At 27.7% G+C, this 27353-nt stretch overlaps 5 protein-coding genes and 1 long non-coding RNA gene across 14 annotated transcripts; 3 read left to right on the forward strand and 3 right to left on the reverse strand.

Annotated features, from left to right (window-relative positions):
- Positions 1-1456: 1456 nt before the first annotated feature.
- LOC145970162 (uncharacterized) lies at positions 1457-4375 on the forward strand. Its single transcript, XM_083096683.1, has 7 exons — positions 1457-1596; positions 2036-2219; positions 2291-2461; positions 2911-3006; positions 3408-3497; positions 3714-3803; positions 4234-4375. The coding sequence occupies exons 2-6, from the start codon at positions 2036-2038 to the stop codon at positions 3776-3778; spliced, it is 606 nt and encodes a 201-aa protein (XP_082952809.1). The 5' UTR covers positions 1457-1596; the 3' UTR covers positions 3779-3803; positions 4234-4375.
- Positions 4186-19541, forward strand: LOC145970690 (uncharacterized). Its single transcript, XM_083097557.1, has 6 exons — positions 4186-4192; positions 4234-4470; positions 4653-4894; positions 18482-18641; positions 19010-19122; positions 19380-19541. The coding sequence occupies exons 1-6, from the start codon at positions 4186-4188 to the stop codon at positions 19395-19397; spliced, it is 777 nt and encodes a 258-aa protein (XP_082953683.1). The 3' UTR covers positions 19398-19541.
- On the reverse strand, positions 6368-15430 carry LOC145970155 (uncharacterized). 5 transcript variants are annotated; one of them, XM_083096666.1, is made up of 9 exons: positions 11914-15429; positions 10831-11016; positions 10572-10751; positions 9743-10003; positions 9583-9657; positions 9022-9180; positions 8609-8805; positions 8176-8301; positions 6368-7634 (listed from the first exon to the last, which is right to left on the reverse strand). In XM_083096666.1, the coding sequence occupies exons 1-9, from the start codon at positions 13208-13210 to the stop codon at positions 7626-7628; spliced, it is 2490 nt and encodes an 829-aa protein (XP_082952792.1). In that variant the 5' UTR covers positions 13211-15429; the 3' UTR covers positions 6368-7625. The 5 variants fall into 5 exon arrangements, with proteins under 5 accessions (XP_082952792.1, XP_082952791.1, XP_082952793.1 ...); XM_083096665.1 differs by having other exon boundaries at positions 8162-8301; XM_083096667.1 differs by lacking the exon at positions 8176-8301 and having other exon boundaries at positions 11914-15430.
- On the reverse strand, positions 19232-21037 carry LOC145970161 (uncharacterized). The gene is made up of 4 exons (XM_083096682.1): positions 20848-21037; positions 20472-20668; positions 20084-20394; positions 19232-19995 (listed from the first exon to the last, which is right to left on the reverse strand). Exons 2-4 carry the CDS (start codon positions 20653-20655, stop codon positions 19804-19806), a joined length of 687 nt encoding a protein of 228 aa, XP_082952808.1. The 5' UTR covers positions 20656-20668; positions 20848-21037; the 3' UTR covers positions 19232-19803.
- Positions 21038-21936: 899 nt separating this feature from the next.
- LOC145970165 (uncharacterized) lies at positions 21937-27096 on the reverse strand. Of its 3 annotated transcripts, none has more exons than XR_014438342.1 (3): positions 26949-27096; positions 26421-26734; positions 21937-22156 (listed from the first exon to the last, which is right to left on the reverse strand). It is a non-coding gene; the product is annotated as an uncharacterized LOC145970165 (long non-coding RNA). The 3 variants fall into 3 exon arrangements; XR_014438341.1 differs by having other exon boundaries at positions 26417-26734; XR_014438343.1 differs by lacking the exon at positions 26421-26734.
- Positions 23131-26156, forward strand: LOC145970163 (uncharacterized). Of its 3 annotated transcripts, XM_083096684.1 has the most exons (4): positions 23378-23616; positions 23734-23893; positions 25254-25367; positions 25704-26156. In XM_083096684.1, exons 1-4 carry the CDS (start codon positions 23428-23430, stop codon positions 25832-25834), a joined length of 594 nt encoding a protein of 197 aa, XP_082952810.1. In that variant the 5' UTR covers positions 23378-23427; the 3' UTR covers positions 25835-26156. The 3 variants fall into 3 exon arrangements, with proteins under 3 accessions (XP_082952813.1, XP_082952812.1, XP_082952810.1); XM_083096687.1 differs by lacking the exons at positions 25254-25367; positions 25704-26156 and adding an exon at positions 24056-25236 and having other exon boundaries at positions 23131-23616; XM_083096686.1 differs by lacking the exon at positions 25254-25367 and having other exon boundaries at positions 23135-23616.
- Positions 27097-27353: the final 257 nt, after the last annotated feature.

Here is a 27353-nt window from a genome sequence, read left to right on the forward strand (position 1 = left end):
TACACCCACAGAAACGATTATTCGTGAATGCGCGAGTGGTCATTATTTCCACTATGGTCTGGAAAGAGCATTACGGGAGCGCTTAGAACATTATGAAAGTACCAATGATTTGATAAAAATTAACGTTAACATTGATGGCTTACCTCTTGCTAAAAGCTCAGCAAGTCAATTATGGCCCATACTTGGGCAAATATATAATAACAATCAATCTACAGAACCCTTTTTAATTGGAGCATATCACGGTTATAAGAAGCCTACGAATGCGCACGAGTTGTTAGAAGAATTTTGTGAAGAATATCTACATCTGCACAATGAAGGATTTTCATTCAAAGAAAAAAAGTATCAAGTAATAATCAGAGCTATTATTTGCGATGCTCCTGCCAAATCCTTTGTAACGGGTGTTAAAGGACATAATGGTTATTTTGGTTGCACTAAATGTTTTTGTGAAGGAGAATATTATAACCATAAGATGGTTTTTCTGCAAGAAAATGCACGATTACGTATAAACAATAATTTCCGCAATAGAGAAAATGAAGAACATCACGTTACAGTATCACCATTCGAATACTTGCCTATAGACATAATTAACAGTTTCCCCTTGGATTATATGCATGTAATTTGCTTAGGAGTAATGAAGAAGATGCTGCTTCTATTGATGAAGGGGCCCCATAAATCGCGATTACGTGCGGCACAGATAGAAGCATTATCCAAAGACATTTTAAATTTGCGTAAATTTATACCAATTGAATTTGCTCGTCGCCCACGAGGACCTAACGAATTAGATAGGTGGAAGGCAACAGAATTTCGATTATTCCTTCTTTATTTGGGACCTATTGTTTTACAGAAATATTTGGACGCTGATTATTACAAACATTTCTGTGCTCTACATATTGCTATACGTATATTATGCCATCCTGAAGATTGTTTACGTAACAATGAATATGCTACTGATTTGTTGAAATATTTTGTCAGAACATTTAAAGTATTATACGGAAAAGACACTATTGTTTATAATATACATAATTTAATACATTTGTGTGAAGATGTAAAGAGATATGGATCTTTAAATACATTCTGCGCTTTTCCTTTCGAGAATTTTATGAAAGAACTCAAGAAAATGTTACGCAAATCAGAAAAACCATTGTCACAATTGAACAACAGAATTAATGAACGCGCAATAACTAAATGTGAAAGTAATTTTAATAATAGCAACGTAATAAATATACCGCTACTTCTACATCCAGATGGAAGAAATATGCCCTTAGGATGTGTAAATTCACACAAAAGTATGAAATTTGAAAAATATTTGCTGACGACGAATTCTGCAAATAATTGCTGTTATTTAAAGGATGGATCAGTGTTTTGCATCGAATATATCGGCTATAAAGATAACATACTTATTGTTATTGGAAAAAAATTTTGTGATCTTCAGTCCATTGCAATGTATTCTTGTAATTCCCAAGACATGAATATTCATACAGCAACGCGGCAAACAAGTGTGGAAGTAGTATCAGCAACGCAAATTGATGCTAAAGCTGTAAAAATATTTTTCAATCACATGTATTATATAATGCCTCTTTTACATTTGTAAAAACAGTGAGTAGTGTTACCTTTATTTATATGCATATAGTACTACATTTATTTTTATGCAGATAAATGTTAAAAGTTATCAAAAATCTTCGATTTTAATCTTCCTTTTTCTAACGACTGTAACGTGAAAAATATTTTTTTTGGATATTTTCTCTTATATGCCAAAAATAACGCCAATTTTATTGCCATCACTTTTTGATACACTTAGAGCTTCTGCCCACAGGACGCGGAAACGCTTGCCACGCGGCAAAAAGTGACGCAGTAATTAATCAACGTATTGTTGTCCTAGCGTTTATTAGCTACCGCGTAACTTTTTCCCGCGCGGCAAGCGCTTCCGCGTTCTGTGGGCAGGAGCTCTTATTTGTATATGTGTAATATATTTTTTAGCATTACTGAGGAAAATGATATTCAACATTTAATCAGTTCTAAAATTTAACAATTTCAGATGTATTATGTAATATTTTTTGACGATTGGTGCTCCATAGTACCTGACGTTTGGGTAAATGTTAAGGCAAGAACCTTCAAATGGCCACCAAAAGAAATAAACGTCAGAAGAGCTGTTCAGAAAAATATTTTTCCCTGTGACGACTGGGATGTTCAACAGTATAGACGCATTGTAGGGCCATATGGTAATGAAACTGAAACTATGTAATTTTATTTTGGAAGAATTTTGTAATTACATCAAAATTATTTTGCATAGATTCTTATGAAACAGCCATACAAGCCGAGAAACGAGCAGAAACTGTATCCACATCCGATGAAGGACCAATGCAAGCACTAAGTCAAGGATATTCAATTATACAGGAACCACAAAAAAGAACAATTAAAAGACCACCGTTTCATGATGAACTTGAAAATTACAGCAAAACCGGTAATTAATTCTATTCATTTAATCGTTACCCAAGAAAAAAATGCGTATAATATGGTCAGATGTAAATATACATAATTAGATATGAAAAGATTTGACATATATATAATTTTATATAATCATACATAATAATACTCGAAAAATGATGTGATATGATCATATCTTTATTATCATATTCGACTAGATCTATTTATATATGAAAATAGATGATCAAATATTATTATATAAAGATGTGATTATGTCACGCCATTCTTTGGATATGATTATATAAAATTATATATGTTATCAAATCTTCATATCTAATAATTATGTATATTTACATCTGACTATATTATACCCATTTTTTTCTTGGATAGTGATAATAATTCTAATAATAATTCTACTTATTTAATTGTAATTATTTTATCGTTAATAAGAACAGTAAATTAAGTAATAGTATTTAACTTTGATAGAACATCTAAGCAAGAAAAAGAAGAATGCGTTAGCGCCTCCTTGTAATTACGTACCATCTAATAATGTCAGCAATCTTCGAAACAAAGGATTTAATGGTATTTATGGTTTCAGTTTTTCTTCACGGGAAAAAAATTTGTCCTAAATGGATTTTGTCAATATCTGATCATGTCTTGCCAAATAGAGTCATATATGATATATGGTTATCATATATGACTGTATTTGATAATATATATCATATATACGACTATATTTGGCAAGACATGATCAGATATTGACAAAATCCATATATGACGAATTTTTTTTTCCCGAAAGTAGTAAAGTTAAGTTAATTGTATTCTATGGCTATGGTCAGGAAGATGTTATGAATGCTTCGAAAAATCATTCATATATCTTTATTTTCGTGGAATGTAGAACAAAAATAGAATAATGTTCCGAAGCATATCTAACGTTTCCCCGACCGCAGTCAAAGTTTAATAACATTAATAATATTTTGTAGGATCTACAGAAGAAACGAACCTCGTGCAAACGCCTTCTTGCAGTGGCGCACAAGTATCCGGAAATGTTACCAGTCTTAGTAACTTGAATGGTACGCATAATTATAGGATATATATGGATTATCTGTGTGTGTGTGTATAAGTTGGGAAATGTGTGTGTATATATATATATATCACACACACACACACACACACATTTCCAAACTTACTGCAACGATAACAATGAACTTTATGTGATGACACTTGCTGCGAAGTATTACTTAAAGCTAAAATGAAATCCTATATAAATTATATTTTATATTTTGCAGAATATATGAGGAAGAAAAGTGTGCGTCTTACTTCTTGTGTGCAAGTACCCAGAAATAGTAGCTAATTTAATAAAGGCAAGCAAAATAATGGTATGTTTTTTTACTTTTCAGGAAAAGAAGAAGCTTATATAAAGAAGTGATTAAATACTTTGTGAAGTTCAATTAATGATTTGTTGTTAATAAATTGTATTTATTTATTTCTTATCTAATTAAACTATTCATTCAAGTATATAGCCACTTGTTTATAAGCAAACTCTTATAGCAATATTTAAATTAGATTATGTTTATTAAAAAATTATCTTTTTAAAAAAGGGTGCTAAGTCCACATCAAAAACTGTTACATATACTTAAAAAATTTTCAAATTATTTTAATTTTGTGTAAAATATATTCTAGAAAAAATAATATAAAAAATTGCGTTAAATGAAAATTATATAAAATAGTTTACAATGAATGAAATTTAATAACACTGTGATGAACAGTATAACTAACAAAATGAACTCACAGACTTTATATTTACAGATGTTGACATTACTGATGAGGAATGGTTGAACGAAAGTTTAGTAGGTGATTACGTGTCTTGCGATAATGCTAATGTGCGTGATGATGGTAATGGGCTTAATAATGACAATGTGCCTGATGATAATAATGATGATGATGATGATATTGGTGACAATATGATTAGCCCCGATAATGTGCTTGACGGTGATGACATGACAACTTTCAATGCCAACGGCAATCATTTGGAAAAATGCTGTGGTATGTATTAAACTTTATTCTTTATTCTTCCTTCTTAATTATATCGTTATATTGTACTTATAATAGCAATATGTTATATGTACTTAATTTCGTATGTATGTACTTGTGTAAAATAACTAAACAGATAATTTTAATGATACTTATAAAGAGAAATAAATATTTTTCTTTTTTATCTTATACAGATGCGTGTCGTACCGAACAAAAAATTATTAAAAATTTCACAAAAGAATTATTAAAAATCTCACAAAAGAATACGAGACAGTTGGAGATAATAATAAATTTAATAAATAACGCAGGACCAGCTAATACAATATATAATAATGACGAAGTCCAATTATTGCCGGAATTTCCGTTATCAACAGTTGACGAATTTTTCAAATTTGACACGGATCTCCAAAAGGACAGAGAGATTCGGAAACAATTAGTGAGTACTTTTCTGTTTTTGCGTCCATTTCTTTTTTCTTCTTCTCTCTATTTTTAAATGTGAAATAAATGTATATTTCTATAATTCAATCAACAACAAAAATTCTTTTGTAGAGATAAAAGTAGAAGACAAAATCTAGATATTGAATATACTGGGTGTCACACTAATTAATTCCTCTCATTATTTTGCACATAAAAGTATTAAGATAAGATAATTGGTGTAAAAAAAACACATAGTTGTTTCGAAAAAAAAATATGTAATTTAATTAACAATTACAATTTTTTCTTAAAAATAACTATGTTTTCTTTACACCAATTGATTCCTCTCATTATTTTGTACATAAAAGTATTAAGGTGAGGTAATCGAAAAATGAATATTTTACGATTACCTCACCTTAATACTTTTATGTACAAAATAAGATATTTTACGGTTTATATAAAATTAAGAAACGATTTCAAGCCTCATAACTCTACAAGTACTTAAAACTAACTTAATTATAGTGTTTTGGAAAGCTCTCGAGATAAGCTACAAGAATAATAACGCAATGAAAAATAAATGGTTCCATTTAAGAAATTGAAGGTGACCTTCACATGATCTTGACAACGCTATTCAAGGTCGTACTAATATTACTGTGCATTATTTGAAACCCTATAACTTTTATAGGAAACATTTTTGTCTGCCGTTCTCGGTTTTCGAGATATTCGGCTGATACGGGTGGTCTGACACACCCTGTATATATATATATATATATATTTATTTATTTATTTATTTATTTATTTATTTATTTATTTATTTATTTATTTATTTATTCATATAATAAAAACAATTTTGAAAAATAAAATAATGAAAATAATAGGCTCAACATAATAATAAATTACTAAGGGGTAAAAAGGCAAATAAAAATCAAAAGACACGCGGTTATTAGTGCGCAAATTTAGATATATAGTATAAAATATTTACTTAAATTTACTTAAAGCGTACCCAGATAGCAAGTTGATAACAGAAAGAATTCTTAATGTTCTCTCATGCAAGATTTGGACATCCAAAAATTTCTTTAGAAAGACAACATAATGAGTTCAGAAAGAGCTCTTATGCGTCGTATTGAGAGAGAAAAAAGATTTCTTCTGATAGTCATCAAAAAGATTACTTTTTTTTAGATATCTTGTAATAGAAATCACAAAGATATCTTAAACTAGATATCTGTAGGAGTTCATGTTTATGAAGTTAATAAGACTTATATTCTAAAACATTCAAAATACTAAGAAAACACAAAGTCTTTGGTGATATATTTAACAAGCTCTCCAAGAGAGGTTTTTGATAATAAAGGACGATATTTTTCTTCATTATATTCATCCTTTACATTGTCATTCACATCTTTTCCTTTGGAGAGCTTATTGCTAAATATTTCATCAGAGGCTTCGTGTTTCTTTAGTGTTCAGAGTAAATTGAAGCTTTAAAGAGAGAGAGAATGAATGATTTCCAAGACATATATTTTATAATATAATATATTTATAATGTAAAATACATTTTTTGACTTTTAATAAATTAAACTTATTGAACTTTGGACGGTTTGATTACACAAGCCACAAAAATAGACAGTCTTGAGACATATATTTGAACAAACGAAGTAGTTTCCTACTTAATTTTGTGCGCTGAATCAGAATCCGGCCTCGGAATTTGCCCATCACGTCAGATTTCGAAGATAAATGAAGTTAAAGATGTAAAAAATGACGTTTTTTACATCTTTAACTTTAATCAATTTCATATATTTATTTTAGAGGCACAAAATTTTTTTAAATATTTTTGATAATGCCATTGCATGATACTAGTCTTCCCCTTCAAAATCTTTTTTAATCATCTTCTTACAATATTTTGTTTTCGATATACACAACTTTAAAGATATTAAAATTACAAATGAATACATGTGCAAAATATATATCAGTTCTTTAACTTTCTATAACTTAACTTTCTTTAACTTTCATTCAAATAAGATCATTTAGCTGTTTTTCAGCATTTTAATTTGTACTGTACTGTATATACTATGTATATATTAGTTAAGTTATACAAAATTTAAAAATTTATACATGTATCTATTTATTCTTTTAATATTTTTGAAGTGTATCTTGGGAACAAAATATCGTACGAAGATGATTAGAAAAGGATTTTGAAGGGGAAGACTAGTACTATAATATATAATGGCATTATTGAAAATATTTTAAAAAGTTTAGTCTCTAAAATAAATACATGAAGTTGATAAAGTCATTTTTTACATCTTTAACTTTATTTGTCTTAGAAACCTGATGTGATGGGCAAATTCCGAGGTCAGATTCGGATTCAGCGCACAAAATTACGTATGAAACTATTTCATTTCACCCAAACATCAAAACCATGCAGACCTGTTATATTTAGAATATTAATCGGAACTTAACATTTTTAATACATATTATTTATAGACTAATATAATATTAATATAAAATAAAAAAATTGTGAAAAATTTTTTAATAGAAATAAAATGAATTATTATGAAAAAAGAAAACAAATCATTATAAAATAAACAATAAACTATGAAGATAAAATATTATGAATAAAAAAAACAAATTTTATGCCAAAAGTTTTCAATTATGTTCAGCGTGTTTTTTTTCAACGTAACGCACTCTATCACTTGCATGTTGTAGCCATTTTTGAATGGTTTCTTGTACATCAAAGATTGTACAATTACGCTCAGAATTAATTATAGTCTCTGAAATCAAAAGTTATATAATTAGGAAATAAAGTTTACTGCAACAAAAATACTCATATTACTTTATGATTGGCAATTTTTATGAGACTCATGAGGACATTTGTTATTGTAATTCATGGATGAAGGATGTTACATTTAAATATTGTTGAATATAGACTTGTAATAATTTTAATTTAAAAATAAAGACTTTTGAACAAGTATCAATGAACAAATTACAATAAAAACAAAATTTAAAAATAAATTTTTTGATGTAAAACTTTAATGATAATGTTTAAAAATAGTAATTACTGTTACCATTTTCATATTAGTAAAACAACTATGGTTATTATTTTTTACAACATAAGTCATTACATCACTAATTTTTTATTACTAATGTATACTAATTTTATTTTTATTATTACTTTTATTACTAAAATAAAATAATAATAAAAATAATAATAATAATAGTGATTCAAAGGAATATAAAAAAGATGTGATGAGATGTGACTGAAGATAAAAATCATGTATCTATTATTATGTCCACGAACTTCATATCTTTTACTTTGATAGTTTTTTTCTGTCCTGTCCATGATAATTTACATGAAAATTCATCATTTAATATTAATGTCAAGGCTTGTCGAACATGTTTTTTAACATCTTTACCGCCAATATTTTTAATTATTTTTTTCTAAAAAATAATACAATATGTTAGTATTATAATATAATCAAAAACAGTTAAAATTACAGACCTTAAATTTAATCGATATCGTTAGTTAAATTGTAATAAAAAAGCTTGTACGTTTATTTATAAGATTAAAATGAAAAATAACAAATTATATATTTCTTATGTGGGTAGATAAATAGATAATTAGATAGATAAGACAAATAATCAATGTAATTAGAAATTATTCATAATTATGAGCATTATTGTTATATTGTAAAATTAAAATCAAGTTTTTAAAAAATTTAGAAAGTGTAATACATAAAATACTTACATATTGTGTACGAGCTATTGCATCTTCCCTTAATAATTTATTAAAATTTTCTAATTCTTGAACTGTAACAATCGGAAACTGTGGTAATAGATTATTTTCATTATTTCGCTGGGATTCATTATCATAAAAATCTACTAAATGCATATCAATTGTATTTATCTTATGCAAAATAACTTGTAGATTATGACGACATGCTTCTGCAAAAAGAAACGTAATGTTAGTCAGTTGACATTATTATATTTTAATTGAATTTATACAACTCAATTAAATTTAAACCATTTTTCCTTCTCTCAAAAAGTTACCAAAAAATTGAGTAAAAAATGTATTTAGCTCTATAAATGTATTTATTTAAAAAATGTATTTAAAAATGTATTTATTCAGTATAGCAAGCTTATTTACTGTACTGTACTTACTACAACAGTACGTATGATGTTGATGCGTAGAGGACTCCTTTGTATCATCATTAATTAAAGCATTAGTACATATTTGCTCATTGTCAGAAAAATTAGAATCTTGAAAATGAGTTTCTTCCTGTTCTTTTTGTGCAGATGTTGCAATTCCTATTGGTATATCTATTTAAACCAAAACAATAAGATTCATTAACTTAAGATAAATAATATAATTTCGCTTATACATACATATAATATCACATTTATAATTTAGAATTCGATTAAATCTTTTATAAAATAATGGTTTAATGAAAAGTTCAGTTTATTGTTAATAAAATAAAAATTAAATTTAAATAAAAAGAACTAATGTTTGAATTTTTTCAAATCAACTTCAAACAGCGTAGTAAATAAAAAATTTCTGTACTCAACTATTTTTACAATTTTTTAATTAGATCTTAATCAACATTCTTGAAATAATATTGAAATAATGCTTTTATAAAGCATATTTAAAATAAATTAAAAATTAATATTTGTAATTAAAACTTTTTTATGCAGTACATGCTGTGAATGCACAACAAAACTTACTTGTATTAATTACACTGAGAATTTTAGGCTTATTATGTAAAATTGACAGATCTTGATTATGTGAGCGATGTGAATCTAAAGAAAAAAATTGGATATTCTGAACAAATGTTACATAATAATAGAGTAAATTTATGTTTTATGTTTTTTTTTCGAAACTTACCAACATTTTTCAATTGTAAATTTTCTTTCATGTTTACATGTTCTTGAAATTTCAAATTTTTGTCAATATGTTCATGAACAGGATTAACAGTTGTTTTTATTTCTTTTATTGGTTTGAAAGAATAATCTGCCAAATAATCTCCATAATCCAAGGGTAATGATTCATCATTTTCAAATGATTCATTAGAAAAATCATTATTGTTGTTATCATTATTTTGCTTATCTTTTTGAGCATTTTCATAGCTGCAAGACTTTGTTAAATCTATTAAAATAATTAGAACAAAAATGTTAAAGACATCAATAAAAGCTTCACAATTTAGGGAATACACAAAGAAATGATCAATTTTGATATAAAAAATTAATACTAAAAGATTAAGATAAATTAATACAACAAGACAATTATTTTGTATTTTCTGTATAATATTAATATTAATGTAGCGTCTCAATCAAAAATCGTACAAGAAACTAAATCAAAACGAAACTATTATCTTAAAAACTTATTAAATTTATATGTAAATTGAAACTTTTTTTATAAATATTAAGAATTAATATTAAGAATTCTTTTTAATTAGGGAATTATCTTTTAATTTATATACATTTTTAAGTATAATGAAGTTATATTAAATATAAAGAATTATTTGTACCTTTTTTTTTGTTCCTGTTGAAGTTTCTATTTTTTTGTTATTAACATGCGATTTATAGGTTTTTGGTGGATCCGCTATTACAGGCGCAGCATTCGTCTTAATACTATTTTTGACTGTTATATAAACATTATAAACTTTAATTTTATTAGTATTGTGTTATTGGAGAAAATATAAACTAATACTTACGTATCGATTCGTCATCATTATCTTTCTCGTCAGTAGATGAATGTAAATATGCCGGTTTTTTAATAATACGTTTCTTTGGAAGTTTCTGAGAGTTACTAATAATGTCTACCAGTGCCTCTTCATCGTTAGTAGAAATATCTACCACTGAAATTTCTACAGCTCTGGCTTCATTATAAGTACCTTGAATAAAATAATTTTAATAATAATCACAGTAAAAAATGTTTAAAATAACCAGTTACTTATCATTAATTGAATTTACCAAACGGTCCTAATAGTCTGTTGTACTTTATTGTGTTCCAATTTTCTTTTGGTTCTGATGCTTTTTTACATTCAATGGTGACATTATTATTTTTCGGTGGCCATCTTAATTTCTTGATCTTTATATTTAACCAACATGCTGGTACAGTAGCACACCAGTCGTTTGAAAAAGCAACGAAATACATATCTGAATGTAAAATAATGTTTAATTAGATTATATATAATATTATATACAAATACTACTTTTATTACAATTTTCAATAAGAAAAAATGTGATTACTTGTAAACTGACGTCATTTACTTGTATGAAGCATAGGGAAAAAATAGTTAGTATCTCCAAAAAATAATCTAACAGCTTTGTTAGTAATTTCAGTGGCTTTAAATTCTTTTAATTTTGACCATTTATTACCACAACAGATTTTTAGGTCTAATGAATTACAGGGATAATTAGATAAAAACTGTGGATCTTTCAAAGTAATTCCGAGGATTACAGGATGATTATTTTTTTTACCGATATAACAAACACTACAAATGGATCCATCGCTTAAGTAACAACAGCAATCTGAGTTTCGTTTACATGATAATGTAAAATTTTTAAATTTTATTTCATCATGGGACGCAGAAACACCCATAGGTAGCTGTTTTTTATTTGAATTTAATAGTAACGGAAATAAATCATTTGAATTAATTTCTACTTTTGTGACATTAAAATTTGCCATTTCATCTAATCGTTTACGTAATTGTGACAATGGTTTATCACTTTTTCGTAATAAATGTTTAATATTCTTTAGATAATTTTCAAAAGGAAAACAACTGAATGTGTCTAATGGTCCAAACTTCATTGCATCACTTGGAAGATGAATGGCATTATGAATATTATAGGATACATTATACGGTCCATAAAGTATTTTAAAAACTTGAACAAAATGTAGCAATAAGTTATACGCATATTCATTGTTATATTTATAATCAATTGGATCGCATAAAATACGTATTGCACAATGCAAAGAATTATAATGTTTCATATTTGCTTCTGGTAAATATCGTTGTAAAACAATCGGACCTACATATAATAAAAACGTACGATGTTCAGTAGCTTTCCACCTGCAAAACTCATCCAAACTTCTCACTTTTCTTGCAAATTCTAGTGGAATCCATTTTGCTACAGATATCAAATCTTCTGATAATTTATTTTTAACTGCAGTTGAAAACTTTACAGTCTTACAACCATTAATACAAAGTGCTAATATCTTTTTTGCTATTCCTAGACATACGAGGTGCATATAGTCCAATGGGAAATGAGACACCATTGATAAAGATATAAGTTCAAAAGGTGTTTTGTCTTGACGTTTATGATATTCAGTATTGGTTCGATTTTTAAAGCTTTCATCTGTTCTTAATTGTGCATCTTCTTTCAGAAAAGCCATTTTATTATTACCATAATCACCTTCTACTTCGCATTTGGTACATGCACAAAATCCATTATGCCCAACAATGCCAGTAACAAAAGCTCTCGCAGGTGCATCACATAATACAGCTCTAATAGATATCATGTATTTTTTTTGTTGATACATAAAACCATTCTGTTTTAGATGTAAATATTCGGCACAAAATTCATTAAGTATTTCTTCGGGTTGTGAAGGTTTACAGTAGCCATGAAATATTCCAATTACAAATGGTTGTAGACAATTTGAATGAGCAATCTGTCCTAAAAGCGTCCATAATACGCTTTGAGAACTTTTTGAGATTGGTAGACCATCCACATGAAGATTTAATTGTAAATTTTGTTCAATATCAGTATTAGATAGAAGTTGAAGCTGTTGTTTTAATGCATGCTCAAGACCATAGTGCAAATATTCTCCTGAATGTGTTTTTGTTAATTCAGTTATTTTTGGTGTACGTAAAAGTGTACGTGCATCTAATGGAAATCCATTTACACCTGCTTCTCTGAATAAATGTAATAAGGCATTGACTGAATTATGTGGCAAATTATATGTGATTGCCCATATGGAAATTTTTTCACGTAAAATATTCATTGCGTGCCACATTTTGTTACATTTTTCACAATCATCATAAACGTTATTATTGATAAATTTTCTATAATTATTTGTTGAATTATATTGTTCTAAAACATTTTGTAATGATTCATTTTTTATAGACTCACTCTTTTCATCATGTAAAATTTCTTCATAATCTTCATTTATATCTACAACTTGATGTAAAACTTCTTTCCGATTCATAATTGTAGATAAATTTACATCATTTTTTAATCGAGTTGATATTTTCAAATCTCCGCAATCTTTATTCAAAATTAAAAAATTTTTGAGACGGCGATTTTGTTGACTTCGCGAAAGGTCCCGCAATTTTTTCAATTTGGGCATTCCCAGTAAGCAAGAAACATTAAATCAATCTTTTGAAACATTAATTTTATGTAAATTTTTGTAACGTTTTGACATGATGTTTTATAAATATTTTAAACATATTATTTTATAATATAGTATTTTTGAATATTAAAGAAACATCCCAAAAAGATTATTTTAAATATTTATCAGTATTATTGTAATATATTTATTAATATTAAATTCAATATAGTTGCAATAATTTTAATTTATTACAAATTTTATATTAAGAATAACGTAATTGCAATAAAGAATTTTGTGTTGTTATAAATGTTTCTTTTTTAATATTATTCTAATGTATTTATAACTTACAAAAAAGAAATATATATATAAATATACATTTTATAACGTGAGTTTTATTATACATAAAGTGAGAGTAAAATAATGTTTTTATTAGTGTGATAAAAAATCCAACAAATGCATAAACAATGCCAAATTCTTCAACAATAAAATTATTTAAATAATATATGTTTTATAATACATGTTTGATAAAAATTTTTTGTGAATCGGCCGCTAGCCGATGTACAACATTTGTAGTTGCGCGCGCAGCGGCTACTACGTCGATAATTGGTTAGCGAGTGATACTTGCGCTTACGTAAGCGAATACACTGCAATATCATGTCCTGATTGGCTCAGGGCATGCTGGGAAGTGGGACTGCCGGCACCGGTACACATCGACATTAGTCGAGCTTTATCTTCCGTACATCTCTCTCGTTTGAGGCCGTCCAGTGTCAACAAAGAAAAAGTTTTATCTTCCGGATTACACGGACAAAGGACTGCTAAGTCGTAAGGTACGATCTTTTCTAATAATTCTAGAGTATTAATTAGATCGCAGTCCAAAAATAAAATTAGTTAACGTTAGTTCAAAGTAACGTGTAATTGTAGTCCATTGTTCCGTCCATTTTTTATAACGCATAGTCGTGTTCCGTCCATTTTTCGTAACGCAATCCACGTGATGTAAACTATAGATTTTTAGTACTGGCAGTAAATTCGAAACACGGCCAATGTATGAAGCAAATTACAATTACAGATTGTGCTCTACTAATCTCTGTGACAAAATGTTTCAGATATAACGCAAGAAAGGAACAAGGGAGAAAAGCTTCCATCATCTTTATCATTGTGTGTGAAAAAGGTAATTATTAGATCATGTCAATATTTGGGATATGTTCCGATATACACTACCAGTGTAGATGAATAATTATATATTATGCGTTAAATGAATTATAGATTTTTAGTACACTGGTAGTATTTATCGGAACATGCCTTTAGTTATGTAAGTGAGTAAAAAATATTATGCATACAGAGAAAATAATATGCATACATATTTACATATATACATACATACCAACTATTTTGTAATATTCTTTTAGATTTTGCTTCGCTCATATCAACTTGTGTTAAAATGTTTCAGGTGGTATATACTACTGTCGAGGGAAGTTGAGACAAAAAAATACATGCTTGCACCCATGACCAAGCTCTGTGATATAGTTATTAGCTTATGATATATAACTAGAGATATATGTATTTTTTTAATTATTGAAACCAAAGACAGTATGACTTAAAAGTGAGCAAATAGATCTCGCGTTATAAAGATCGCTAGACATTGTGATTTAAAATCTGTTAGATATATTGATCTTTTCTTTTTTCTTTTTTTCTTTTGTTCCCGAGAAAACGCTTAGAACATATATCAATGGATAGGGAATTGGTTTGTTTGAATTTGTTTGTTTGCTTTTGTTTTTTTTTTTAATTCAAGGAAAGCATACCATCCCATGGCAACGATGATATCAATACGTGCATTGCGGATGATAGTTTGTCTCTTCCATTCTTTTTCGCACAGCTCTTGAATTCAGGCTCGTTCGCCGGAAACATAGGCAATTTCCCTTTTTCAATAATATATGTTTTAAAAGAAAATGAGAGATTACTTGAATGTGTAAAAACAAGGTAGAACTTTGATATTAAATACAAAGTAGAGCATTTTATTTTATTAGAATTTTAGAAAGTAGAGAATTTTATTTTATATTATTAGAAATGTTATATAGTATATAACAGAGGGTTATACCTATATATATTTTCGAAAAAAACGCAGAAAGTGTCATTCCATTGTTTCAAACCAAATTTTTTTTACTTTATTCTCTCCTCTGCTGATTGTGATATTATATGCGACATTATATGCAACAATTTTGTCATGGTGTAAAATATTTCAAATGAATATAATATCTGTTCTTTAAGATGTTTTTATTTTCATTATTCTTAGGTACATAAATGTGTAATATTTATGTGATATCATAAAATGATGTTTGTTTCTTTTTATATTTTTATATAATTTAATTTTATATTTATATATGAAAATAGATAAATATATAGAAATAAATAAATACAGGTTTTTCTACAGATATTTTCTTATCATCATTCATATTTTTCTCTCTCCCTACATACATATACATAATATAAATATATTGTATTATATATAAAAAATAAATAAACAATAATATATGAAGTATGTAATATATATACTTACCATTTTTAGGAAGGAAATGGAAACATCAACATTATTATTATTAATATATTTTATTTCTATTGTAAGTAATATATTTCTTCCAATAATTTACAATTTCACATTTTTTTATTTTCCAATAAGAAAATAGAAACGTTATAATTTTAGAAGTTTCAAATATAAACAATTTTTTATATTTGAAATTTCTAAAATTGTAACGTTTACATTTTCTTCTTGAAAAATAAAAAAGTGTACAAAAATTGTAAATTGGTGGAAGAAATATATTACTTATAATAGAAATAAAATGTATTAATAATAATAATGTTGATGTTTTCATTTTCTTCCTAAAAATGAAAAGTTAATGAAATGTTAATTATAATAGAAGTAAAATATTAATGACAATTTTAAATAAATGTTAGAATATATATGTATATATATCATAGAAAACATTTTGTTAATATTAATATTGTTATAGAAAAATGTAATTAACACTTTCACATAAATATTAGAATTAATATTATTTAATGTTAATATAATGATAAAATATAGTTACAAATTAAATTTAAATCAGCATTTATTTAGTATTATTAGAATGTTACAAAAACATATTATAGAAACATTGTCGATATTTCGAAATCTGGGTCAAAGTTTGTTCAGAGTGACGTTGTATACAACATTAAAAACTACATATTTGAAAACGTTAGACATTAGAAAATATCATTGTAATAACGTTAGGTTAATGATTTTTTGCTTACTGGGTTTTTACGTCTAAATATTTTATTTTTATAATTAACCTAATAAATGAGACTTATTAATTTAATTAATCTAATACAGTCAGTTTTTTAACCATCGGATAATTTTATCCTCCGGTTAAACTATATCTTTGTTTCTTTTTAAGAACGTCTATCTGAAAAGAGACAAAGATATAATTTATCTGGAAGTTATCCAACGTTGAAGAAACTGACCATAAGTCCTATTAATCAAAATTAGAATCAATTTCTAATGTTCTTAAAACAACATTCTGAAAAACATAATTAATATTTTTAAAAAATGGTAACAAAAAAATTTAATAAAATTATTTAGTTCCTCTTTATATTTTTGTTATTTAAAACTTTTGTTAAATAAATTCAATCTTTAACGAGTACATGTTTTTTTAACTGTAAACCCAATTGTCATACTTTTATATTTAATTTTTAAAAAAGGTTTTGGAATTGATATGGTTTTGATTCTTTTAAATATAATGTTAAATAAAGTTTCTCCTTTTAAAATTTTATAAAATGAATGTTATTTAGGATTTTTAGTTAGAATTAGCGACGTACACAAATTACTATAAATTTTAACGTTCCAATAAGAATATTCAACTTTTTGTATATATTTTTTTATATGTAAGAATATTTAATTATTACTTTATCCTTTATTATTAAAAAATTATTAAAAAGATTATAATGGAACGAAAAAATGAAGAGAATGATTATTCCCAATAAACAAAACATAACAGTATATAATATTATTTCTCATTTAACAATGTAACATGCAATAATAAAAATGCCTTGTACGTAACAGTTACATTGTTATAAGTAGGAAATTATATAATATTGATGTTATATATGTTACTGTTACTTTTTGTGTTGCTTATTTTTACATTACAGCAATTTTACTTAAAAAATTTATTGCAAAGTAATATTAAAATTAATCTGCAGAAAAAATTAAATTATCAAATTCTCATCTGTATATGTGTATTATCAGAAGATGTGGTGACGTTAGTCTCGAAAGTTTTAATTAGATCAATAGATTTTCTTCAAGTTTATATTATAATAAAAGAGATATATGTTCCCTATACAGTTGAAGATTCCCAGTGAAACAGTCTCTTCTTGAGAAAATATCCAGTCCTATATATGTCCTACATATGTGCATAAATACATTACATATATATTATTATAGGTATTTTGTTTCATTTGTCGATACTATAAATATAATAAAAATATATTAAAAATTATAAATTTGGTTAGGTTATAGATTATTTTGGATTTGATTATGTTTAACATTTATATTCATTACTTTAATTACATCGTGCATTTTTTGTACTTATCTTTGATAGCATTTATTGTTTAATTAATATTTATATCATAAACCTCTTACCTATAAATCATAAATCAATCACACATGACAACACGATGCATTCTTCTATAGCTGCACAAAGAATAAAGTACACCGCGGAGTCAGTGTTGATATGCGGGGCCGGTTTCAGAACAAAGATAGAATGATATTTCAAAGCATTCAGAGCGTCTTCCCGACCGCAGCCACTGTCTGGAGCACATGTATATTTTATAATGCGCAAGCGCGCGAACAAATCTAAAAGACATCAGATACAAGAACACGTTCTGTTGTCTTAATTAAGAAATCTATTTGACCAGTTGAAAAAAGATTTCTTATTGATCTCGTAAAATTAATTTCTTAAACAAGATATCTTAAAGAAATCTTATAATAGACTTCTTAAAATTGAAATCCATTAGATATCATATTGAGAGCTCGGAGAGCAATCTCTGATAAGATTTCTAATTGAGGTCTTTTTGACATTCGTGCTATCTGGGTAATATATAACATTCTTTTAAATTTTATTACAATTTTTGCTGCCTTTTGTCGCTTAGTAATTTTGAAAGAAGCTCTTAAAATATATTAAATTCATGTTTCCTTTTTCTTCAATTCAAGCGGCTTAAATTGAAAATATTATTAAACATTTTTGTAACATTCTGTTATAGAAAAGGAAAATTGCGAAAATTGGAGGAAACACTTTCGTTCACAAGACAAGGAATATTATAAAATACACATTATCGGATGAATTGTGCCGCAAATTATCATGGACAGGCCAAAAAGGATCAACGGCAATTAAGGACACAAGTTTTGTCACAGTTATTATGGGTAATTATTATTTCTTTAAGATATATTTTTATTTCTCCTTTTTATGTAATATTGCTTAAAAATAGTTGCACCTTTAATGTATTCGAACATCAGTATTCGAGATAGTATCTAACATATGCTTAGATGTAACGTGCACTTTTAACTTTAAATTTTTCTTCAGAATTATTAATAAGATCTTACTTCAAATTTCGTTCAAATATTCTTCTACACTTTATACTCTTTCCAATTTTTTACGGATCAAAATTTTTATATTCTTTCCAAAAGTTACAAACGTTTATAGCTATACTTTACTTCATGACTACCCTATTCTAACTATTGGAATTAAAGCACAAAATATTTTAATAATTATGAAACAAATCGTTTTTCAGCATACGTTTCGGACGACGAAAAAAGTAATATGCACGATATTAAAAAGACCATCCAAGAATGGTTACGACATGCGGGAGATCGCCTCAACTATTTAAGAAATAAGGAGAAAAAGGTTGGTAAATTATTGAAAATTCCATACGATATTATTTAAAAAACAATAGGGCTGTATAATGTTGCTGCATAACATTTTTAGTGTTGAAAATGAGAAAACATTGAAATTAATATGTTTTTTAATATATGTAAATGTATATCATCTTATATCATATTTCACTTATATATTTAATTTTGTGTGTGTGTGTGTGTGTAAAAAATTAAATTCTATATTGTAAAAAAAAATATATTAATTATCTTTTGTATATTTTTTTACAGCACTATGACAACATATGAAGATTTTATTCAACAAAATGAAGATTGTGACGATGTGCGCAATGGAATGCTTGGTCATCATCGCGTATTGATGCTACTAGACTAGTTGTACCATTGAAAACTTTGTATCAACCAAAATATAATAAAGAAATGAACTTAAAATGATGAGTTGTCTTATTTATTATAGAATAAATCAATAGCTATTTTACCGACCGAATTACGCACGTCTAAAAGTCGTCTTAATTGAAATGTCTGAGACGTCTTTATGACATCCTGAGTGAGACATTTAATTATATCTTGATTGGGACGTCTTGAGTGAGACGTCTTAAAACAATGCCCGATAGATATCTTAAATCGGGACATAAGACGTCTTAAAGACGTCATAAAGATGTAATTCTGATAACTTCTTAAGACGTCTTTAGAAATTTCATGACGTCTTTAAGACATCTTTAAGACGACATAATGTTGTGTGGGAAGTGTCTTCGACACTTCGATTCTTATTAGAAATCTTCTTTTTCTTAGCATTTGTCTCTTTATCAGAAACGTTTTCTTTGGTTTCATTTCCAAGATTAGATAATGTTCGTTTCTTGTTTACAACTAGATGTTTGGCCATTAAAACCTATATTTATACACAAATAATGTTAAAATTATAAAATATAATTAAAAATTTATAAGATTGATTACATGATTTAAAATTAAAATTATACCTCAGGTTCTATGCTATCATCTAATCCTACAATTCCTGATAATTCATTTTCATAAGGAACAGTCATTTTACTCCGCCCTGTACTTTTGTTGTTATCGATTGCCTTCTTCTTTCGTTTCATGATGGTTTTATACCGATTTTCACATTGCAGAGATGTTTTGGACACACCAAGAATATTTTTTAAGTCCATTGCTATTTTCTCCCACATAGTTTTCTTTGTTTTAAATTCTTTCATCGGACCAATCATAACCATGTATTGACCATATTTATCTAGGAGTAATTTCGTTTCACCTTCACTCCATTCTGCCAAATCTTAAAATATTTATATTATTAGACCTTCATTGCATTGATAAATGTCTATTATAATTTATTTACCAAAAATATATTACTTTTGCTATTATCAGTCTCGTCTACTTCTGAATTTTCTTGCGATTTCTGAACATTGCTACATCCAGCCTGGGATTCACAATTGTTAGTTTCTGAATCGGGATGATCGCAATTAATATGATTCAATATAGTCTTATATGATCCAACAATTCCACAGAAACTGCACTCTACATTTATTTTTTCCATTATGCTTTCAATCCTAAATGAATAATATCAAATATTAGTAAAAACTCAAAGATTAGATTAAAATTTTTTTATTTGTGCCATTGCATGTAATAATTTATTGCATGTAAGTGTGTACAATTATTGATAAATACGTGATATTCTTGATCATCTTCTATATTATTTAATTACATATAGTAAAAATCATTACTTAACTGAACACGAGATGTCGAGGTTACTTTTTCGTTCTTCCCGCGATTTAGTCAACTCAAGTGGCACTGAAAATTTCGGCGTGTTCTTTTTCACCTGCACTATTCAGTGCAACCCATGGAACTTGTCCAGTGTTCGTGTGAACTGAGTGCGCACTGGTGCGCACTAACTTTTTCCCAATCGAAAACGCTATTAGATGTCATGTGATTTTGTGTCATTGTGACACATTGTGTAAGAAAACGTTTTTTTACAATTAAAACCTAATTCATACAATAGCGGTGCATTGTTTATAAAATTTTATGCAATATTGCATATGATTTTGAAAAGACGTCGAATCGACATCGATACGACATCGATATCGATGCGCGCAGCGGCTATTTCGCTCTGCTGCTGCTAAGCGAGCTGATTGGCCGTATGTCTTTTGTTATTATCAATCGCGTCGCGCGTGTGTCGTCCCGCTGGCTCGAGCGGCCGACATCTTGGATCCAGCGTGTGTAATGTGACCGCGGTTGCCTGCATTCTCTTGTCGTGTCTCCAGATTTTTGTCGCGATCGAGAGTGCGTTCCACCTTCTCTCCTTGTGCGTTGAGATCTGTATGCTCGTAGGCTCGTGAAAATTATTTGCATTACAAATCAGCCAGCGGGACGCGTCTTCCCGCTGGCTCGAGCGGCCGGCATCGGGCGGGAGTGCGTTCCACCTTTTCTCGTTGTGCGTCGGATCCGTGTATGTAGGCTCGTGAAAATTATTTACACAAATCAGCCAAAGGAGGTCACCTTCGAGGGTCAATATATGGATGAAGATGAGAGGCCGGTAAGTGCAATTGAATTGTAAAGTTAAAATATATTTATTCAATATTAAATAAAAATTAACGCTTGTTAGAGTTAGTTTTTCGTGCTTCCTTTTTATTATGCTTGTATACAATGTTACAGACGTTTTTTCAGGCATATTTCCTTCGGCCATCATCGGATGGTAGCCAGAACAAAAAGAAAAAAAATGCGCCGAAACGTCTGTAACATTGTATACAAGCATAATAAACAAAGCACGAAAAACCAGCTTTAAGCTGTAAGAAGCGTTGATTTTTTTTAATGTATAATATATGAGCCAGTTTGAATATTTTATTGTTTTAATATATTTATTCATTTGTATAAGATTGTGCTTTTAGATAATTCTAATAAATTCTCATTTCAGCGTGTAATGTGACCGGTCGCCTGCGTTCTCTTACATCAGCCTTTGCGATTACAGTAGTGTGGCATCGTGGTGCGTTCTTCTCTCGTTGTGCGTCAAGATCCTCAGTCTCGCGTGAAAATTATTTGCACTAAAATAAGCCAAAAGAAATCAGTCTTTAGTTTCTCGATAAAACATACATCAAATACTATCAAGTATTGCGACAGATATGTATTTGCAAATTTCTTTATTTCTCTTCTGTATTCTGCTTTAAGCAGAACACAAATAATTTTTAAACTAATATTTATCTAGAATTAAATTGCATCGTCAATGATAATTAATTCTGATACGCATTCGTAAAATATAATAATTATGAGAGAAGAATATGTCACTTTTTATATCGTATGATAATAAATATTATAAATATTATGTTATAAATATTATATTATACAAAACGAGAACAATGAGCTACGAAGAAGATGTTATTTTAATATCTATTCATGAACAGAGGAAGAAATAAAAGCATTATGTCGACATAAGTTGTGATTTAAAAAGTATTGATGAATATATGTTAATTTTATAATCTGTTTATTTATCCAGTTGCTAAATTTTCTAAATTTTTCTCGTTTATATTTAAACTTTTATGGCTAAATATTACTTTTAATACTTAATTATTCAATGTCTTACATTGTACTTTTCCTTTCAGCATAATGTCAATGCTAAAGAAGTTGCCGAACATAAGTCTAATATATTTATAGAATATTATTCGATTTTCTTTTTATTTTAAGATGATGTCAAATTTATGTGTCAATTTGTTTTTGATTTTTTCTATTTTGTATCTGTTCTCAGTGTACGACACTGTAGAAAAAAAAGGAATAAATAAAAATATTTGTAATTCTTATAAATCAGTGTTATTATTTGTTGATAAGTAAGTTAGTTCTCTTACTGCAGAAATCGATCCATTATACGTCTATACTGAGGTTACGCAAGACGTCTATTAGATGCGTCTAAAAGAGGCCATCAAGACGTCTATTTAGATGCGTCTATCGATCTAGCATAGACGCGTCTGATAGACGTCTGCTAGATATCTATCCGATCTCGCATTTCTCCCTGGGTAAAGCTCGGCGCTATTTAACTATACTTTACTCAATAATTATTTCTTTATTGTTTTATAGAAAAAAAGGTTCAGAACTTTTTGACAAGGTTTTCCATGAGGAATATTACTATGTAAATAGTGGGCGCGAATTAAGTGACACCCGCCTGTATATTTAATCTACAGTTTATATATATTTTTTGTTAAACTTATTATCGAATTTACGTACTACGCGCGCGCATATGTTCAATAATTTATTAATAAATTCCATTTTTCTAGAGAAATATTTCAAAGAGATTATTCGTCAACAAAATATACTAAAAGCAAATATGTGGCAATACACAGATGCACTCCAGGAATTAACTACATCTATTAATAATCTCGCTGCAAATAATAATGTGAATCAAGTACAAGAAGAAATCTCCTTTTTGCAAATGTTTGATTTTCCTGCACGAACTGAAGAAGATTTAGCTCGTGTTGAGGAATATCTAAATTTAGAAAAAAATTTTAACGTTGCGGTAATTTTTTATAATATCTATTATTTTCAAATACATGCTATATTTTTTTACATTATATTACAATATTATTAGTTAAAAGTTTTAATTAATATATTATTCTTATTTTGAATTTTGCAGATGAATGAACTTTCAAAGATTGGTGGATATTCCATATATAATTTTATACAAAGAGCTTTACAGTTGGTAATAACAAATGATCTTGCAGCTACTTACAGCTGGTTAGGAAGGCGGGCAAAGAAAACATTTAATAAACTAAAAATAGCCGATTTAATAATTGGTAAATAGTTTATTAGATTATCTTTAACTTAACTTATTTAAAATCACTGTTTTAGATTGAAGATTATTGTTGAATCAATTGTAACTGACTTTTTTGTTAGTTATTTTCATTGTTGGTATTATAACTAAATATATTGTGTATTATTTGATATATACACTATAGCAGCGGTTCTTAACCTGGGGTTCGCGAACCTCTGGCGGTCCGCGATGTCCTCACAGGGGATCCGCAAAAGCTCGAAGAAATAGCGGAAAAAACACAAAGTTTACGAACTTATGTGTAATCCTCGTTGGAAAAGTAATGCAAAAACAATTACATGAAGTATATGAACCGTTTATCTCAGGCGTATATGTGCGTTTGGTCGAGCGGCACTTGGTTGCGCGCACACGGACGCATGACATAAGCCGTCCTTGATTGTGTGAGTCTGTGAGTCGCGTGTCATTTTTTTCTTGCATTACTCTTTCTGTATATGAGTAAATTTTAGCAGTAAAGACTAAAAGAAATACATGTAATAAAAATATTTTAATTCGGACAATTACAAAATAGAAAATAGATAACATTTTTAAATGTCCTAATAATTTTAATTATTGCGTTTAGACAAATAATTGGTTTATGCTGTTTTTCAACTTTAAATTAAGGTAAATGCGGATTCTTCCAGATTTTTTTTTCTAAAATGAAAATTTCTGAAAATTTATTTTCAAGAAACTTAATTTTACATTACTTAATACTTGGGAGGCTGCATGAAAATAATGTGATAAGAAGGGGTCCGCATCGTAAAAAAGGTTAAGAACCGCTGTACTATAATATATATATATATATATATATATATATATATATATATCAAATTATACTTTGTATATTTAATTATATTTAGTTATAATATTTATAATTATATATGTAGTTATAACACTATTAAATTCCATTAGAGAGTTAATAATATATACAGAGTATATCATTTTTTTAATATACACAGCAAAATATCTCTTAAACAATATATTTTAGAGAAAAATATTTCAGACAAAAGTTGTAGGATTTCGAAGGAGAAAGAAGTTGTTAAGAAGGCGTTAATAATCTATTTACATAAAAAAACAAGATAATTTTATTAAAAAAAAGACTTTCAAATAACTTAGAAACTCACCCTTTAGGAAAAAATTAATAGCACTAACTTTCTTCTTCGAAATTTTACAACTTTTGTCTGAAATATTTTTATACATTGTTCAAGAGATATTTGCTGTGTAAGTTAAAATGGAACATCTTGCATATCAAATTATACTTTGTATATTTAGATATATTTTGAACTTAGTGCAGAATTTTCTGCGCTTTTATAATTATTAAATATTTTTAATTTAAATTATTATATAAGTCCGTAGTGAACCGCGTGATTTCGATGATTCATTACTGAACAATTTCATCGACTTCCTTTTTTTGACTTGCTGCTCATCAATGTCAAATAACCAAAACGAAATTTCATCAGTTGGTAAGAAATTAAAGAGTTTCTATGTATCATTAAAAGAAAAAGATTTTGTTTAATCTTTAAACACTGTTAGAAATATCACGTTTCTTACTAATAACTTATTTAAAAATTAAATTTGCATTAATTATAATAATATCAAGGAATAAAAATCATACTATGAGAGACTAGACTGATCAAAACGTCAAGATAATTATCAAATAAAATAAAAAAATAAATATTAAAAAATATATAATAAATAAATATAAATAAAAATATATAACAAATAAAACAAATAATTTAGATAAATATATTATCTATGTACAATTTTCTAATTGTTAATTTGTTTTTAACATATTACAGGTTCTACTAAAAAGAGTATTCCAAACTCCACCAATAAAGATTGCGAAGAAGCGATTCAAAAATGGTTAAGAAGAGCAAAGGAACGCAGCAATAATAAGAATAAAAACCAAGGAGAAAATAACAACAATTAATTTTTTAATTTAATTATTATTGTAATATTATTATTCTTTTCAATTTTTATATATTGCTGTTCTTTCCAATTTAATATTTTTTTCTTTTAGTTTATATACTTTATAGTTTACACACACACATACACGTATATATATTAGTTTATGCATTTAGTTTATAAATTTGTTTAGTTTATCAGTTTTAGTTTATAGATATTTTGATAATAAAATATTGTGATATGCAATATGTAAAACAATGTGATATATGATACTTGTAAAGTTGAAAGTATATATAAGTACCATTGTGATAAAATGTTGATATGCAAAATATATATGAATTAATACATGTGATAGTGTAAAACATATAAAGTGTAATAATGTTTATTGGCTGATATTGATTCGTTTTTTGAGGTAAAAGGGGAGAATAAATTATTGCATATAATAAAATGTAATAATAATTTTCACCTTTTTATCTCAGGAAACAGAGATCAGTGTTTGCCAGTGTACATACAGAATAACAATATAAATCAAAAATAAATATTCTTCCAGTTTTCTATACAATTATTATTAATTATTACCAATTATTTAATTATTTATGAATTATACATGCGTAATAATTGTCCGAAGTATGTCCAGTTAAGATTCGAATTTCGTCCATAAAAGATCCAAAATTCATCCATTTGGTCCATAATTCGTTCATTTAAGATCCAAAATTTGTTCATTAGATCCATAGTTCGTCCATTTCAGGTCCATAGTTTGTCCATAGTTTGTCCAGTAAAGACGTCTTATGGATGTCCATTGGAGTTGCAAACGGACATACAATGGACGTCCTATAGACATCTACTGTATTCGATATGGACATACAATGGATGTACACTATGTCCAGCATGTACGTTCGTCGTACGTACATAGGACGTACTTGTGCTTATTGGGAATGTATTTTGAAATAGCAAAGAAAAATATTAATTAACCTAAAATAACAATTACTATTTTGACAATTACTTTTTCGATAAACGAAATGAAGACAAATCATTTTAAATAAAGTTATTTTTATTTTATTCTTTTTTAGTATATTTACTTATAAATAAAATATTCAGAAATATGTATTTCAATATATTTATATATTAATATTACTTACCTCGTTCATGATGCACTTTCCGCATTCACAATGGTCTTTACGACATACGGTTTTTCTCTGTCTTACTTTACGTCCACGACTACGACAGACGTAAGAGCTCACGTCTAGTTCTCTGCCATCAGCCGTACCGCTGCCCGTACCTTCCCTTCGGGAAAATGCTCCGTCTGGCAGTTCATATATCGTAAAGCCGGAATCACACTGCGGGTTGCGAGCTTAGTTGCGATTGAAATTGACCAATCAGAATAAAGCATTTTTTCGGCTGTTATGATTCCAACCGAACCCGCTCTTAAACCGTAATCACACTACGGGTTGCGGGCTCGGTTGCGCTTGAAATTGACCAATCAGAAAAAAGCAATTTGTCGGTCGCCTACTCTGATTGATCAATTCCAATCGCAACCAAGCCCA

The sequence above is a fragment of the Camponotus vicinus genome, unplaced genomic scaffold (assembly GCF_025532165.1).
Source record: "Camponotus vicinus isolate PSW18456_S1 unplaced genomic scaffold, iyCamVici1.0 SCAF_4, whole genome shotgun sequence".
In the NCBI taxonomy this organism is placed as follows: domain Eukaryota; kingdom Metazoa; phylum Arthropoda; class Insecta; order Hymenoptera; family Formicidae; genus Camponotus; species Camponotus vicinus.